This window comes from Anabrus simplex, chromosome 1 (assembly GCF_040414725.1).
Source record: "Anabrus simplex isolate iqAnaSimp1 chromosome 1, ASM4041472v1, whole genome shotgun sequence".
NCBI lineage: Eukaryota > Metazoa > Arthropoda > Insecta > Orthoptera > Tettigoniidae > Anabrus > Anabrus simplex.
The window spans coordinates 665799667-665818717 of NC_090265.1; the positions used below are offsets into that span (position 1 = coordinate 665799667).

The following is a 19051-nucleotide window of genomic DNA, read 5'->3' on the forward strand; positions in this document are numbered from 1 at the left end:
CAGTATTTGGACAGAACATTTCCAGGGAAATGGCTTGGACGTGGAGGTCCGGTTGTATGGCCACCGCGTTCACCTGACCTAAATCCCCCGGATTTCTTCCTGTGGGGACACCTGAAAGAGCAATTGTACTCTACTCCGCCGACAAATGTGGAAGAATTGGTAGCGCGTGTTCATGCTGCTCTTGTTACTGTGGACGCAGCTATGCTGCGAAGGGTCCAGAGCTGTATGATCCGGCGGGTTGCGCAATGTTTGGACGTGCAGGGAGGTCGCTTTGAGCATCTGCTGTTCTGAGGACAACGTATTCTGTTGTGTAGGTCATGCGGTCATTAATATGGACAGTATTATTGCTAATGTGCTACATCTGAGCGCTCATATTACATGCAGTATGTAAATGACAAGTAGATGTTGTGTTATTGTACTGTGCTATCATTTTTAGCACCTCGAAAGTGATATTGTTTGTGTAGTTATTCTGTCCTATGACAGGCCATTTGTTTCAACTGTCAATATTTGTCTAACCACGTATTTGTTGTGTTCAGCGTTACAAAATGTTGTAAATGTAGGATACATGTGACCTAAGAAACAGTGTCTTCTGCATTACAGTATGCAATGTCAAATGGAAATTAGAAAAAAAAAATGCGCCTCAATCCAGGATCGAAAACTCGAATTCCTGCATGCTAACACAAAACTCTATCCACTGCACCAACTATACAGCATGACTATAGGTGGGCCGGCGTAAGGTTGGACATGACAGCTGCGCACAATATTGGTCACATTGCAATGGCGCACGAAGCGATGTTGCCGCCGTAACAACAGGTGATTGCACGTCACATGGGTTTTAAAAACATGGGAGAAATGTTTTTAATGTCATCGCGATGATACACAATACAAATGAAATCTGCCGACAAGAATTGAACTTTGAACTCGCCGATTATTCATCACACAAAATTATACGAGATAAATATACTACGAAGTTCTTATTATCGCGATATTAGAAAACACGGAAGAAATCGGCCGACAAGGATCTCACTTCAAATACACCAATAAATGTTAGAATAATATACACCGGTGCTAACACAAAATGTTTCAAGTAAAATCTATAAAATTCAGAAACCTTATTTTCATACCTGATTCACAAAGGCAGAGGCTCGATACCCTCCAGTTCACTGCCATCACTACCGTCGCCTTCGTTGTCATTGTCTTCATCGTCTAGGCAGATCATCAGAGTCACTGATGATGCCATGCATTGTCATTGCCGAATTAATGAATGCTGCGACATGGCTAAATTTCTTCCTGCACAAAGCCACATCTATTCGAGCAATACTCTCCCGGAACAGTCCTTCCACTTCAGTAACTGTGAAGGACTTGTTATACGTGCGTACGTAATGTTTTACTTCACCCCAGACCGTACCAACTCAATGAGGTTGACCTAATAACCTCGTGCCCTTGTTCCTTCGCTACCTCGTCGACTATTTTTTTTTTTCTATTTACTTTACATCGCACCGACACAGATAGGTTTTATAGCGACGATGGGACAGGAAAGGCCTAGGAATGGGAAGGAGGCGACCGTTGCCTTAATTAAGGTACACCCCCCAGCATTTGCCTGGAGTGAAAATGGGAAAACACCGAAAACCATCTTCAGGGCTGCCGACAGTGGAATTCGAACCCACTATCTCCTGGATGCGAGCTCACAGCTGCGCGCCCCTAACCGCACGGCCAACTCGCCCGGTGTCGACTAATTTAGACATACACATATGCGCTGGGATATTTCTTTACTGCAGCCATTCCACTTACAGTTCTTTACGGGCGCTCGAAGAAGGGGTCTTGTCCATTATTACGGAGTGGTAACGTGCATTGTCCATAACAATGACAGAAGGGACTTTGAGCTGTAAAAATCGTACTCGTGTCTTCATATTGCATCAGCCTGGAAGGAATTAATTCCTGTTACAGGAGATAGCTTAATTCGTTTCTTTCCCGGAGTGCTGTGAAACAAGTCCCTACTATCAGCCCCGTTTTTGCTACTGCTATGTACCCCAGTCACTTTTTCCTTCTTTTCTTGGAGGCGAACACCTGTCTGAATGACAGTACGCTTGAAAGCCCTAATGTTTGAGATATGCGATCCACAACATGATCTACAGGAACGGAGAGACGGCTATACAAGCGTACGAATTTCGTCTCCCTCTCGTAAAACTCACGAGTTCTCCGCACTAATTCTAATGCCTGACTAAATTATATAAAGGGACACTCCGCGGTTCAAAGGATTATCACTTCGCGCTTCATGACTGTGTTGTCATTTCCGAGACATCGCACTGCATTCGTTAAAATAAAATTTCACAATTATCTCACAGTGAAAACAAAACTTTCATAAACGCGCGAATCACACCTGACCACGTGCTCGCGGCGACAGACAAAACGGCAACATTTCAATACAGTAGTCAAGCTACTTGTAGATGACACCACTATACTACCTATATTGCCAACAACAATCAACTGAAAATAGTTCGTATTAATTTTGTAGCTCGCTTAAACCTTATAATATCTTTTAAATGCTCATATTTGTGTAAGCAAATAAAAGATTATGAACACTATACGGAATTAAATACGAATTAACATGAATAAAATGCGTAACTGTATCTGACATAAAAAGTAGTGGATTGGTGATTCTGTCTGACGGTGACGTTCTTCATTTCATTTTTGTAGTGGTGCCAACATGACTTACAACTGTCAAGTGCAACCTTGTGCCGGCCCACCTATAATATATGCTGACAGAGGTAGTTACCATACATGTGGCTACAGTGTTGCCAGATTGCCACTCGTCAACGTCCTTTCCCTGCCGGATATACTCGTAGGACGAACTTTTGTGAGATATATTTTTTTATTGCTGGCATGTGAGGAGTCGCGCTGCGACGCCCGAATGCGCGAATTTCGCTTCACTCTGTATATATAGTCCTGTTCAAAATGTTCTGAACAGAGAGTACTTTTGCTGCGTGGGATACCACTTGTCTCTCTTCATGTTATTCACCCACTGCCTAGTCAGCTATTTGTATTTTATGGAGAACCTGTGACGAGAGTTTGTGCTTTACAGTGGCGAAAAGTAAGATGATCTTTTAATATACGTAGCCTTCCTGTAATAGAAAAGAAATGAACTTGCCTGAAATAAGATGCACCGTTTGTTTTCTCGAATAAAAGCGTGCGAAACAGAATGTAGGCATATTTACGCGTCAATAAATAAAGCCAAATTCTAAATAATGTTATCAACGATTAACTTGACACAAATGTGAGATTACTCACACGGCTCCAGACAGCTCTTAGTTGGGACATTTATATCATGGCGGCCGTAGTGGTACTTGTCAACGCCCGGAGCGCTAATCGAGCTGCTATAGCCACTCGTTGGCTGGCGAGTGGACCAGTGATAGAGACGAGGAGCCCCGAAATTAGCCGAAGCACTGTCTCAGATCGCGCGGTAAAAATTTGGCGGTTCTGATATAATTAACCGCAATGAAGCAGAATATTTTGGTAACCACGGTTTGTATAGCCTCGTTGGCTGGCGAGTGGACCACTGATAGAGACGAGGAGCCCCGAAATTAGCCGAAGCACTGTCTCAGATCGCGCGGTAAAAATTTGGCGGTTCTGATATAAGTAACCGCAATGAAGCAATATTTTGGTAATGTTTGTATAGCCTAAGTTTATGTGGTTAATGAAAGTTTAAATTAGTAATAGGATCTACGTGTTTTATGAAAAGTAAACAGTAAAATATGTCAAGACATAAAACAGCAGTCTGCCTAACACGTTCTTGAAGCATATATTCCTACACAAGGGAAGTCTTCAAAATCAGAGGAAATTAGATCGGCTTAAATTAAATTAACTGCATTTCATATCCTCCCACTTACATTCCTCATTGTTTTGTTAACTTCTTCGAGCTGGACCCGTGTGCCTTACAATGAAAGTCGCGTTGCTAATCAAGCAATGTCACTATTTTATATCTGAAAATGTTATTTTCCAAAACTCTGAACCCCCAGACGTTTTATCCACGCGCCGCCACTGTCTTCCCTGCACCAGCGGCGTATTTTTCCCAACAGGAAATATTCGTACTGACAAATACCTGTTGAATCAAAAGGGGTTTTTCCAACAGGAAATATTCTTTTCTTTCAAAGTTAATTCGGGTTCACATACCCACAGCTATTTTTTTTATGGGCAAGCATAACAAAGTCCCGGTCGGATCAGGGATTTTTTACCTGGATCTGCAGGGTGGTCTGAGATCCATTCAGCCTACGTGATTACAATTGAGTAGCTATGCGACGGTGAGATAACTGCCCCGTTCTAGAAAACAAACATTTTGGAACTGTTACCACAAAGCGGGGTTCGTTCGTTCAGCCACTGATGATGTTTCGGTGGAAATAAACACTGTTTAATATGGATGAAGAATCTAACTGGCTCGGGACAGATAAAGAGGCAAATTTTGTCACATATGTTGAATGTGATGACAATGTTGCAACCTGCATAGTGCAGATGGTAAATGAAATTCATGAACAGCTGATAATTGATAAAGGGAGTAATAAGTAACCTGAGGACGTAAATGAAACCAGTGAGACCTGCACAACAGTTCCAATGCAGCTATGGACATAGTGCGACATTATGTGTCAAGTTTTGTTATGGATGTCATCGGAATGAACTACATTACCAAACTTGATACTCTTTTATGTAATTTGGAATTAAAGAAGAAACAGGCTGCTTTAGACATATTCCTTTTAACGGCTGAGAGGATTCGTCGTGGCGACCATACGACACCTCACCCCCTGTGGATGGGGGCGGTAGAATAACATCCACGGTATCCCCTGCCTGTCGTAAGTTAAGAGGCGACCATGGGTCCGTTAGCCGAGTCTTGACATTGCTTCCACTTACTTGTGCCAGGCCCCTCTTTTTCGTCTAACCTATCGGACCTTCCTTGGTCAACTCGTGTTCTTTTCCGACCCGGATGGCATTAGGTGTCGATGCCTACAGAGTCTTTCATTTTTCACGTCCTTCGTGGCCCATGTCTTTCTTTGGCCCGTACCTTCATTTTCCGAATTGTCCGGTGGATCCTTTCCATTTTTTCCCGCTGATTAGTGTTATATGGAGGATGGTTGCGTAGTTGTGCTTCCTCTTAAAACAGTAACCACCACCACCATACGGCATCTCGTAATGGGCAAGTTTTCGGGCTGAGTAGCAGTCGTTTGGTAGGCCAAGGCCCTTCGCGGCTGTTGCGCCATGGGGTTTGCTTTGGTTTAACTGTAATAAAATATCACTCTTAAAACGATTGTATCACATAAGACATTAACAAAACAAAAATATTTCATTCTAAAATGATCCATTTTTAATTATAAATGAACATTTCAGGATATTTCAGACTATTTCAGAACAATCGTCTTAGAATTAAAGAATTTTCATTTCGTCAGTGGTAACCCCGTAAATTTCAATTATAATGTAAGATTTAAAACAATTATTTTAAAGAGTGAAATGCATGTAGAAACATTTTTAAAAATTCCGTTCGAATTCTTGATTGGCTGACATGGATATTGCTCGAGGGAATGTAGTAATTGAACCCTGATGTAACTTTTCAGACTTAATCTCAACAAACCCTAAGGCCTCAAACAATAGGCCTACCTGTTCTGTGTCACTGAGAGTTTTCATGATCCGAATCTCCTGTGCATATATCAACTGTGCGTAAATGATTGCGAACATTACCGTATACTGATATGCAAGAAACAAATCTTTGATACATTTTGTACATGAGAATAATCGTTATTTTCCCCTATAATGCACATTCTGCGCCTTATAAAATTACTGTAATGTAGTAATATTATCTTCATAATCAGTCCCAACTTCTGGATTAATGGGATCCGGATGAACGCGATCCTGTATCAGCATCAGTGGGTTATTGGTAGAATATCGGCCTCTGGATCCCAAGATCGCGGGTTCAAATCCTTCAGAGGTAGTACCCCAGGTCGTACGATGTCGGCCTGTGAAAGATCTCCGGAAACAAATTCCGGACATTCGGTGTTTACTCGTAAAAATTAATTCAAACTCGGCCATAGATCGCCCAATAAGAGATCTTGTAGATGTAGAGTAAAACGGAACATCGAAATTGACACACAGGCAGGCTAAATTGTGCTAAATTAAAATGCTTGCAATGGGTGACAGAAGCCATATTATTATTATTATTATTATTATTATTATTATTATTATTATTATTATTATTATTATTATTATTATTATTATTATTATTATTATTATTATTATTATTATTATTATTATTATTATTATTATTATTATTATTATTATTATTATTATTGGTTACTGCCCCTTGTGTGGTATTTTGTTACAAGATAAGTTATTGTTTTTCCTCTCAGCGTGTAATAGCGTTATTATTATTATTAGCAAATACATCCCAATTGGGAAATATCCCGGTGCAATGATCACTTACTGTAGTGTGATAATTTTTAATTTCGTGTGGCTGTTTCTAGCCGGGTGCAGCCCTTGTAAGGCAGACCCTCCGATGAGGGTGGGCGGCACTTGCCATGTGTAGGTAACTGCGTATTATTGTGGTGGAAGATAGTGTTATGTGTGGTGTGTGAGTTGCAGGGATGTTGGGGACAGCACAAACACCCAGCCCCCGAGCCAATGGAATTAACCAAAGAAGATTAAAATCCCCGACCCGGCCGGGAATCTAACCCGGGACCCTCTGAAGCGAAGGCCAGTACGCTGACCATTCAGCTAACGAGTCGGACAAGTGTGATAATAAGGTGAAGTTAAAACATAATTACCCAACAAAAACAACAACTACAACAACAAGAGTACAACAAGCAATTCCATGGAAAGAAAATATTACAAGAAATACTACGAGTTTAACAATCTAAATCCATCATCATCATATCAAATTCACACATAAGTATTTCCAGAGCTTAACACTACGGTTTACAGTACTATAGGTTGAACTTGCTACTAGCTTAACATTAAAAGTGAGAATAAAGTGAAGTTAAAACATAATTACCCAACAACAACTACATCAGTGGCGTATTCTGGAATCTCCACTGAGGCATGCAACTAGTAACCATGCAGTTAACACAATGTATTAAGTAAATTTCAATTCTGCTCACCCTAATTACATGTAGGTGAACTCGAGCCAAACAGTTTTACTGTAAGTTTCTGGATTGAACGTGCGTACACAATTCTTGTTTTCTATTTTTAAATTTACGAGGGTCCGCCTCTGTGGTGTAGTGGTTAGTGTGATTAGCTGCCAGCCCCGGAGGCCCGGTTCGATTCCCGGCTCTGCCACGAAATTTGAAAAGTGGTACGAGGGCTGGAACGGGGTCCACTCAGCCTCGGGAGGTCAACTGAGTAGAGGTGGGTTCGATTCCCACCTCAGCCATCCTCGAAGTGGTTTTCCGTGGTTTCCCACTTCTCCTCCAGGCAAATGCCGGGATGGTACCTAACTTCAGGCCATGGCCGCTTCCTTCCCTCTTCCTTGTCTATCCCTTCCAATCTTCCCATCCCCCATCAAGGCCCCTTTCAGCATAGCAGGTGAGGCGAGGTACTGGTCATCCTCCCCAGTTGTATCCTCCGACTCAGAGTCTGAAGCTCCAGTACACTGCCCTTGAGGAGGTAGAGGAGGGATCCCTCGCTGAGTCCGAGGGAAAAGCCAACCCTGGAGGGTAAGCAGATTAAGAAGAAGAAGAAATTTACGAGGGAAGGTAGAGGTCTCCCGGCTTTAACTATTTGAATCTTTTCATCAAACGAACGGCCAGTAAATGGCTTTTCAAACTGATTTATAATTATATCCGTTTTAGACTCATCCATCGTTAATACCACATGTGCGCAAAATATAATAAAACACAAGTTAGCCACTGGAGGTAAGTCACCCCAGTGGCATTGGTCAGTTTCGTCACGTTGGATTCTCGCTGGGTGGGGGGTAATCTGTGGGTCCCGTTCGCTGTACAGATGCCGACTTTCTCCAAGTTGCTAACAGATGGCAGAGGGTAGCACAGGTATGGGGTGACAAATTCTGACCAAGTTTCTATTGCAGCGACATCGTTCGGAGGGTTTCAGAACTACGTCTGCCACCGAATGCAATTTTAAGATTGAATGCCTTACATCCTTAACTTCTCCATTCGCTGTCTCTTTCTTCCTAGAGTGGTGTAGACGGCGAGGCTACACCAGCACCATACGTAGTCAAGCAACGGAACCAGTACAGTTGCGCGGACCTTTTGAACTTCTGAGAGATGAAATCGTTAATATTCGACTTGAAACAACCTAAAATCGTACATCAGACAGTTCTTTGTGTTATCATAACGCATGCAATGAATGCCTTGCATTCAAGGAGAATACGCCCCTGAACTACATCAACTACACCAACAAGAGTACAATAAGCAATTTGTTTTCCAGTTCGGGTTGCGTCAAAAGTTGACAGACATGGTGACGTCTGTTGGTCTGTTGGTCAAGAAGTTGATAGACACTGTTCGTGCTCCCGTGTAAGTATTTAGTAGTTTTGCCTAACTGCTTACGTCCAGCTCTTTCGAAGGCCTTTATTGTTAGCGATCGCTGTTTCAGAGGGTCCTGTGCTCGACTTTCAGCTGGCTCGGTGATTTTAATGGCTCCTGTTTTAATTCCTTTGCCTCGAGAATTCGGTGTTTTACGCACAGCACATCACACTTCCAACCATCATAGAGACCTCCTGTTTTCCTCTTCTTCTGCCGCCTTTTCCACACATTGATGAGGTCGTGGGCGTTGTCTCGTATATGTGGACTTGGCGTTGTTTTACGGCCGGATACCCTTCCCTGATGTCAGCCATATACGGAGAGATGTATTGAATGTTGGATATTTCTATGGTCGTTCGGCGTGAAATGTGTTGTGTGTATAGATGAATAGAAGAGTATAGGGACAAACACAAACACTCAGTCCCCGAATAAGAAGAATTAACCAATTGCAATTAAAATCCACGACCCAACCAGGAATCGAACCCGGAAGCCGGAAATTTTAACCGTAAATGGTTAATTAATTCCCTTGGTTCGCGGACTGGGTATTTGTACTGTCCTCAACATCTCTGCAACTCTCACATCGCACTCTCCTCCACTACAGTAACGCAGTTCCGATACACGCCAGATGCCGCCCATCTTCCTCAGAGGGTCTGCCTTACAAGGGCTACACCTTGCTCGTAATAGCCACACGAAATTAAATAAAATCCATCCGCATTTACCGCTGTTTTGAAAAATAAATAAATTGAAAACATAGTGTCCTTCTGTTGCACATAGCAGATGTATGGTTGATGGCAGTGGTGATTATTGTTTTAAAACTATAAAGTATACCCTATTATTTCTCGAGGGGCTGCCTGGCCGAGGCGGTAAAGGCGTGCTCGGCTCGCCCGGAAGGACGTGGGTTCGAATCCCCGTCAGGAAGTCGTAAAATTTAAGAAACGAGACTTACAGGCGTATTAATGATTTCTTTATGGCTCAGAAACCCCTCATATACGGGCAAATCAGCTTCAAAGGTACAGGAGCGATTTCAATACTGAAATAATAGCATAATTGATGCGAAATATAATAATAATAATAATGATGATAAAGTTATTGATGTTATGTCCCACTAACTAATTTTACGGTTTTTGGAGACGCTTTTTTAAGCAAGCAAAGCCGTACAGGCCATGAAGGCCCTTGGAGGAGTGGAAGGTAAAGGCTTCCACCATTGTTAACCTCGGCACGTGATGGGGTAGAATGGTTAGCTCTACGCCCGGCCGCCTTTGCCCTCAGGAATTAACCTGGTACTCATTTTTGGTGTAGGCTGAGTGAACCTCAGGGCTATATGCGCCTCCGGAAGTGGAAGTCTCGTGAGCTCGGAAGAAAGTCCGGTGGTGTTTGATGGTGCTCAAATACGTCAGCCTCGTGTCGGTAGGTTTACTGGCGCGTTAAAGAACTCCTGCGGGACAACATTCCGGCACCTCGGCGTCTCTGAATGCTGGCCGTAGTTACTGCTATGTAGTAGAAGTTTCCCATTCATCTCGTACAAGCATTCATCGGGCTGTGAAACTTTTCAAAATCATCATACCTACCACAGGAAACCTGCTTCAGGCTGTCGTAGGTTCTCTTCTGCCTTGCAAGATCGCGTTTTGAGGCTACAAGTGTTGAGGAACCGACTTCTTACAGCAGTTGAAGCTCGGAGTTGTCTGATGCAGGCCCACAACGTATCTATGAGTGAGAACACAATCGGAGGGAAGCTCCATGAGGCAAAGTTACCCTCTAGAAAACCAATCGGAGGACCAGCACTCCTGCCACAACACCGGAGAGACCGTCAAGATTCAACCCGAGGTCGCCTGATGAAAGGGCTAGGGTGTGGAGGACAGGAGAACGCTATGCCCCATGTACCTTCGCCGAAATTACACCGTTTGGAGGTTCCGTGATCGTGTGGGGTAGCGTAACTTCTGATAATCGTACCGATCTTGTACTCATTGTGAACGGCCCCCTCAAGGCACACAGGTACGTTGAGGAGATTCCCAATAATCACGTAATGCCATTCACTTCACTGAAGACCTGCAAAGTTAATAACATTATAGCGAAAGCTAAATTATGTTAATCTTGCCTCATACTGCTTGTAGAGGAGATTTGTTCATTATGAATACCAGAGACTCACCAGCCTGTCTCGAGAAGTATATTTACTTTTATAACGTAATGCCATTTACCACTTGTCATTTTCCATACCTTCAGCGGTTACTACCACTGCCATCGGTTGACATATCATGCAGTATTATGTCACTCCCAGGAATTCACACAGATTTTGTTACCTACTACCGCACAGCAAAACAGTAAACAGTGTGGGCCAATGATGTAATCCTCCTGTGGGTTGGGGCTGTAGAATACACCCACGGTATCCATTGCATGTCGTAAGATACGACTTGGGAGCGTGTATTGGCGACCAAGTTCCCCTGGCCGAGTCTGGTATTGCTTCTACTTACGGCTCCTCACTTTCATCTTTCTTTCCTATCTGACGTCCCTTGTACAACTCTTGTTATCTTCCGAACCCGACTCCACGAACCTACTACGCTGGCGTAGCAGGGGGAGAGGTGATACTCCCACGTGGCGCGTCTCAGGTGGCGGATAGGAGGTCCTAACCCTGTGGGTGGGAGACACAGATGAAGACTACACCCACGGTATCCCCTGCCTGTCGTAAGAGGCGACCAAGGGATGATCGAATTAGAACCACGAGACTACTTGTAATTAGTACCATCACGCAGGGAACACCATGGATCGCCTTTACTTGCGAGTAGTACCACTATGTTAGGTACACAGTAGGTTTGTGATTAGTAGCAACAGAGTGTGAATCAGGGTGGGATTTACAGTATCCGTGATTAGTACCACTACATGCGGCACACCACAGGCTTACGTTGCCTGTAATTAGTACCATTATGTGAGAAACACCACGGGTCTGGGCGTTGCCTGTGATTAGTACCACTATATGAGCGACACCGTGGGTCTGCGTTGCCTGTGGTTAGTACCCACTATGTGGGGAACACCACGGGATAGTACGAGTCCCTGTTATTAGTACACCTATGTGAGGAACACCATAGGTTTGCGTTGCCTGTATGTGGCGCCGCAATGTGAGAAACACCATAGGTCTGCGTTACATGCGCGTATTACATTACCTGTGAGTATTGCCATAATGTGTGGAATACCGCGAGCCTACGCTACTTTTGACGAGTAACGCAACATGACAAATACCATGGTTCTACTTTACTAGCGATAAGTACCTTTTTTTTTTTTTTTTTTTTTGCAAGTTCCTTTACGTCGCACCGACACAGATGGGTCTTATGGCGACGATGAGATAGGAAAGGGCTAGGAGTGAGAAGGAAGAGCCCGTGCCCTTAATTAAGGTACAGCCCCGATACTGGCCGCACTTAAGCGACTGCAGCTATCGAGCTCGGTGTATAACTACCATTATGAGGGGCCGATGACCTGGATTTTGGACCCCTTTAGACAACAAGCATCAGGATTGTGCTTTAGAAGGAGTCCCTTGGTCATTAATACTATTGATTTACGATAGTTTCTGGAAATGTGGGGCATTGCGGGGTTGAATCCACTGATTGTTTTAAATTCATATTCACGCATTCATTCTTTGTCATCGCGTTTTGAATTCTGGTCATTGGATAATTTTGGACTTTTAAATTGTCATTACATTTCGTCTCATTTCGTACCATTAGGGGCCGATGACCCAGATGTTAGGCTCCTTTTAAACAACAAGCATCATCATCATCATCATCATCATCATCATCATCATCATCATCCGACCCCCACTGTATTAGGTTTGAGAGGCTTAGGGAGTCTTTCATGCATATCATGATCCTTCTTTCTTTTGTTGATCCCTTCATTCTTAGAAGTGTCGGGCCTGTTCTAATTTTTGTTCTCTGATTAGCGTTGTCTGAGCGAGTTGCCCGTGCGGTTAGGGGCGCACATCTGTGAGCTTGCATTCAGGAAATAGTGGGTTCGAACCGCACTGTCGGCAGCCCTGTTCCGCGGTTTCCCATTTTAACCCCACGCAAATGCTGGGGCTGTACCTTAATTAAGGCCACGACCGCTTCCTGTCTCATCGTCGCCATAAGACCAATCTGTGTCGGTGCGGCGTAAAGCCAATTGTAAAAAAAAAAAAGTGTTAAGTTACCCAGTTGTCTTCCTCTTAAAAGAGTAATCACCACCACCACTTTGACATGAGGCAGAATCTCCACTGTGACACACTCACTTAGAGAGAATGTATATTTCCCCATTGAATCCTTTACTGATCAGGAAGAAGAATGAAATTAAAAAGTGGGAGGCTTTTGAGCTTATGATTGGCGCTAGAAGGATAATTTCTAAGCAGACGCTGGACTTCCTAAAATTGAAAAGAATTCCGGACATCATCATCCAGCGGACTCTGCTGAAAAATAAGCTGGGGATTGTTAGGTACCATTATTTATACTCCCTGACCTGAAATACCATGTGTTGGATCTTTTTCCCCGCTAATGTCAGATTATTATTATTTTTTTACAATTTGTTTTATGGTGCACCGACATAGACAGTTGTTTTTATGGCGATGATGGGGTAGGACAGGCCTAGGAGTGGGAAAGAAGCAACCGTGGCATTTAATTATGGTACAGCCCCAGCATTTGCCTGGTGTGAACATGGGAAACCACGTAAAACCATCTTCAGGGCTGCCGCCAGTGGTGCTCGAACCCACTACTTCCCGAATGCAAGCTGACAGCTACGTGGCCACTTGCTCGGTATAAAAAAGGAGAAAATCAGAAAGATAAAGTCCACCTGATGTTTTGACAGTTTCAATTCTGAATCATAACTCGCACGCCGCTTGCATCTAATTAAAGCAACAGATCTTTAAATTAAATTAAATATTTTTCATATGAACTGATTAGGAGATCGAACATTTTGATTCCCTAATAGGGGCAGATATCAGGTGGATCTTCTCTCATGTAGCAAAAGACAGTGTGAAATTAATACAGTGTGCTTGTTCCCCTCTGTGCTAATGGACAGGCATGATTTTAATTTTTCAGGATGTTCCCGATTTTCGGGATACCATGGAGCAGGGAGTTAACATCAAAGTTGAGCCGGATCTACCTATAGGACTGGGTGAGGTAAGTAGCCTAAATGTTTCAGTTTTGTAATTACATTATTATTATTATTATTATTATTATTATTATTATTATTATTATTATTATTATTATTATTATTATTATTATTATTATTATTATTATTATTATTATTATTATTATTATTATTATTATTATTATTGTACCAGGAGGTACACCTCAACCCCGTACATTTAAAAGGAGCACTTTAAAAAACGCTGTCTATCGAACAAATCTCGAAACAGCTAGTGCATGTAGTTGGGACATTGATCAGAAGATGTCGCTACTAAATAACAGAGTAATATGTCATTTTAAAGTTTCCTAAACTGATTGGTTTTCGTTGTTTTGTTTTGGTGTATTACTAGAAGTTTGCACTTTCCTCCATAGATGTCTCTACAAAAAAAACTGAGGTCGTGCACTCTGATGCAAGGTGGAATAATTAGTGATTTAAAGAAGTTTTGTGTTTATAGGTTTTCTCAACTGAATTGATTTTCATTTCGATACTTCAAAGTTTGCAACACTTCCTTCTCACCCTGCCAGAGTTGGTTTTTAACCAATCATAAATTTTCTGTATTTATTTTTCAACCAATCAAACGTTTCTTGTACTTATTTTATCCGCCAAAAAAACGAGAGAGTGTGTCCGGATTTAGTCCAGAGCCTTCTCGAAGCTTCCCCTCGTGTATAAAAGTGGTAGCTTTTTCGAGCTAACTTGTCTTATTGATCATCGAACTTCTGAGTGTGTGTGTTTAGAGAGGAGGCGGGATTCCTCATTCTTCGGCAAGCAGAACATCAGTCCAGGTAATGGCCACCAGTTTTATATCTCTTTAGCTATCTCCGCAAACTGACCCGAGGGGAAGGTTCTAATCTTTTCTAAAATGTAAACTTTCATCTTTCTCATGTGAAACCTCATAAAAACTTAAATTGTAAATCAGGGATAGAGAGTGCGTTACCCTCTTGAATTCCCCTTCAATTTATCTTGAGGCAACTATGATTTTGTAACCGCTTTCATCCTGTAAATTATTAATTAACTCGCCCTTCTAGACACCTCGGTAGTTTGGGATTAGACTCTGTATCATCGAGCCGTGAGCCTAAGTAGGCTTTTAATCTTGGTTTTCAAGGAGCGCAAGTGTACGCCTCCATACATTTTGAGTTTGGGCCAGTAATTTCACCTGTTCTTCTTTTTCATGAAGGCCCAGTAGAATGGGTACTCGATACCCCTGTGTAATCTAAATTATAACGTGTAGGTTGTGTCCAGAGAGGCCATAAATTGAAAGGTATTGTGTAAAGTTGCCTTGAGTAGGCAGTAAGAGTTTGGGAGTGCAGTCTCCTTGGTAGAAATTGTAGAGCATGTAAGCTCTTGTGGAATTCTGTAATAAATTTCTATGTACCTTTGAGTGGTGCCTTTGGAAGGCTGTAAATTGTACTGGTTGAAGCAAAGTGCTCTGGAAAATTGTGTCTTGGGAGATATCTCTCCTTATCTAACTAAACGCAACATTAGAGACGTTGTTAACTTGTAAAGTTGGAGCTCTAAGCTCAAACCTTGTAAATTACCAATACTTGGGTTTTCTGTTGTTGTATCTAAAGTGCTATTTTGCACCTGACTACCTGTACCTGAAAATATCTTTTGTTAATAGTTAATTTTCTGAAAAGAAATATAACCTTTATTTTAAAGCTTTGGATTAAATTTTGACTCTTGTAGATAGACCGATTCCAGCCCACACCTTCTTTCACCTCTCTCTGTTCTTAAATATAAATCACAAAATTAGAGGAGGCTGTATTAATGCATATTAAAATATCCTGAGAAACATAAAAATCAGTTCCTTATCTCTATCCCTCCACAGAGAATGGAACATGTCTTTAGTCTTCCTTTTTTCTTTTCTTTCTCTTCAGATCTTTCTGGTACTCCTTTGAAGATATTGGGTATGTTTTCCTTAATCTGAACTGATGAGGTTTTTCTGGTACTTGAGGAACTTTGAGAAAATCTTTGAAAGAATCCTCACTACTTTTTGAGGTGGGTGAGCAAGCAAGTTCCGAAGCAATTTCATGCTCATTCAATAATTTCGGCTTGTGAACTTTTATTGCACTCTTAAAAATGATGGCATCAGGAAGATCCTTCGTGGGAGAAGGAACATACACCTCTAACATTCATCATTCCATGTGAAATCATCTCTGCCCTGATCACCATCATCTTCTGATGAACTGTCTGTCATCGTTTCATTCGATTAGCTGATATTGTTTCATGTGTTGAATTGTACCGAGTTGTAACACTTTTCCAGTAAGCATACAAATCTGGTTCACCACCATTCTGTTTTTCTCCATCACGTCTTAGTTTGTCATTGAACTTATCGAGAATACGAGGAGGCAAGAATTCTTCCAGGTCATCAAGCCTAACTTTAACTTCTGATTGGAAGTGGAAAGGGATGAATAGCTGCCTTCATCACTCTCTTGCTGTTGCCTTCCCACTGGGGTTTCCAAAATATCTGCAACACATTTTGTGTAGTCCACAGCGTTGGGATCTAGTGGATAGAGACCACACTTACGAAAGGCGCTTTTCACAATTTCTGGCCTAACAGCATCATCCCAAACTTTCTTTAACGTGGGTATAAAATTTACCTTGGTTACTCATGCACCAAGAGTTTGTATTTCCTCGTCTTGAAGAGCATTTTCCCATGCTCTCTTTAGAGGTGCAAATACCCCCACATCTGCTGGTTGCAGAAGATGGGTGGCGTTAGGGAAAAGGCAGTACAATATTATTCCATGGTCGTGACAATATTCACTGACTTGAAGGGATAAGTGACTCCTGTGTCCATCAAGAAATACAAGAACAGGAAGTGTAATTTTCTCTACCTCTGGCCATGACCTAAAGTGTTGAAGGTAGTTCAGAAATGTTGGGGCTTTCATCCAGCCACTTTCAGTTTCCTCGTAGATCCAAGGTTCAGGTGCACTTATCCTTGATAAGTGGCTGAAGTCGTATGTTGCTGTAGACGATCATTGTTGGGGCACAACGCCCGTCGGCACAGAAATTTCCGAGCACTGTTGTGCCTTCTTTCTCTTTAGAGGTTGCCGTAGTTTGAAGCTGTTCCCCTCTGACTCCAAGGTACTTTCCTGAAACTTTATGGAACAAAACATTCGTCTCATCTGCATTGAAGATCCTGCTTGGGTCTTCCATAATTGATCTTACATCCTCAGATTCCAGGTAGTGCGACAGTCCAGCAAACCAACCACGTATTCTCTCTTCCAAGACAGCAGCCCTGCCCTTGCTAATGGTTTCAGCCTTCTTCTGGGACAGGGAAGGATGCCATCCCATAAAACATGTGAACTGGGTTTTACCAGGTGTTCCATGCTTAAACGGTGTTCTCCTCCCCGATGACTGCAAAATTTGCTGAACATTGTCAAGTAAATTCTTTTTCTTCAATGGAAATCCTCTCCTAGCCTTGTTGATTATCCATTCACTAATGCCCTCTTCTTCTCGTTGACTCAGGAACGGCTTCTGGCTAAGGGCAGTCTGAATCTTCTGATGTCCAAATAGTTTGTTGTTCAGTGTTGTTAAAGGGACCTGGTATGTTTTAGATGCCTGCCTTTGCGACATCATACCGGACTTAACCTGTTGAACAGCTTCAGTGAAGGCAGATAATGAATACTGACACCGTTTCATTTTTTGAACAGGTTTAACTTTGGTTTTGGGGACAATTCCGCCATTGGGTGTCTTAATTTTGACCGTTGTCAAGCTCTGAGCACTAGTTAAGGAAATAAGCAAGAACTGCAAAAAGAATTATTTTCTGCTTTCTAGTTTTAAATGGCTAAAATGTAATAAAATTGTTTTTCCCAAAGAGTGCGGGGTAACTGCGCCTTCATACCCCCTCTTGTTGACGTCACTTTATTTGCCGACGTCGAGAACCCTTGGATAGTGACAGGATTGTTAAATAAAGTGATTAGCACAACATACGGCATCAGACACAAGACATCGTAAAAGAAATCTAACTATACCTGATGAGGTTCAAATTCAGGTCCTCTCAAGTTACAGATAGACGCCTCAGCAGTCACAACCACAGAAATCCGGACTTTGGTGCCAAAGAAAACAATACTACAAATTAATCATAAAGAGTATTATAAAATGGGAGTCAAATATCAAAATATAGAAATAAATTTGAAGATAGGTGAAAACTCACAATACAAGAAATTAATAAACATATATGTATGTTAATACAACCTATTATTTAAAGGATAACTTCTGAAGACACTATTTTACTGGCAAAAACAGATAATCGCAGGGACACTGCACCTTAGTAACAATGCACCAATCTCATCAAAATCCCGCCAACTCCAAGGTATTGAGACGTTCCCGCACTCGCCAAAACGGTAACGACTTCGACCTATCGATTGACATAAAGCTAAGTTTGGTGGGGTGGTTTTAGAAATCTCAGATGTTATGTAAACTTTTCAATATACTTATTTTGCAACGAGATGTGTGAACTGTTCGATATTTAAAGGGCATTCGATATATAGTGCGATTACCCTATTCAGAAGGCCTCAGAATAGTTTCTTGCTAGTTTTTAAACAATTTTGTTACCGTACTGCTAAACTAACAACAACAACCACCCCCTAAGGATTTTAATGTTGGGAACAGCATTCCAGGAGTGTGTTCTAGTCCTACTAAACCAGTGAGTATAGTACGCGCACTTTTTCTTGAGCCCTAGTTCCCATTCGTTACTATGGAGATCCGGGCTCAAGATAAAGTGCGCATATAGTAGTAGTAACACTTTGAATGGTAGCTATCATCCTGCTTATCTACCGTCAACAGTGATCAGCATATGAACACTGGTGTACTCTGCACTGGGAAGCTCAGCAGTCTCATCAATATTGATGCAAGTTGTGAATAACTGAACAATTGTATACATATTATAGGCTAGGTTATGTATTTAGGTTTAATCATGTGTATAGGCCTACATAATGTGTGAATTGTAGGTTAGGTTGCTTTTATCACTGGAAAGTAATCGTACATGTGTTCCAAGTTGTTCAGGAAACTTCTAGTTGTATGTGTGTTAACCCAAGAGAAATCTAGATTGAGGTTATGCCATGCTTTTCTCTTGTAAATAATCTTTCGTGTGTTCCAAGTTGTTCAGGAAATTACCAGTTGTAGGTGTATTGACTTAAATAAACTGTACAACTTGAAGGACATCTCTATAGTATTCCAGGTGTTTCTAGCTATCCTTAAGTAGTATGCAGTAATGACAAACTTGTTTCAAAATAATTCTAGAACAGGAACTTACCAAGAATTTCTTGATGTTAATTGTAGATGCTTCCAGTATCTTGTATTAATACTATGTTGTAAGAAAACAGAATTATCTACTATCATTGTTAGAATTTAAAGAAAAATGTGTGTTGATTCTAGTTGAAGTCAGTAATAGTGGTAGTGAG

The 19051-nt window shown here is 41.8% G+C and overlaps 1 protein-coding gene across 1 annotated transcript in view; it reads left to right on the forward strand.

Annotated features, from left to right (window-relative positions):
• Positions 1–19051, forward strand: part of LOC136857290 (zinc finger protein OZF) — a 113954-nt gene that overhangs the window by 64692 nt on the left and 30211 nt on the right. The window contains exon 2 of the mRNA XM_067135827.2: positions 13559–13639. Within this exon, the coding sequence (XP_066991928.2) occupies positions 13559–13639 (81 nt within the window). The remainder of the gene's footprint in view (positions 1–13558; positions 13640–19051) is intronic.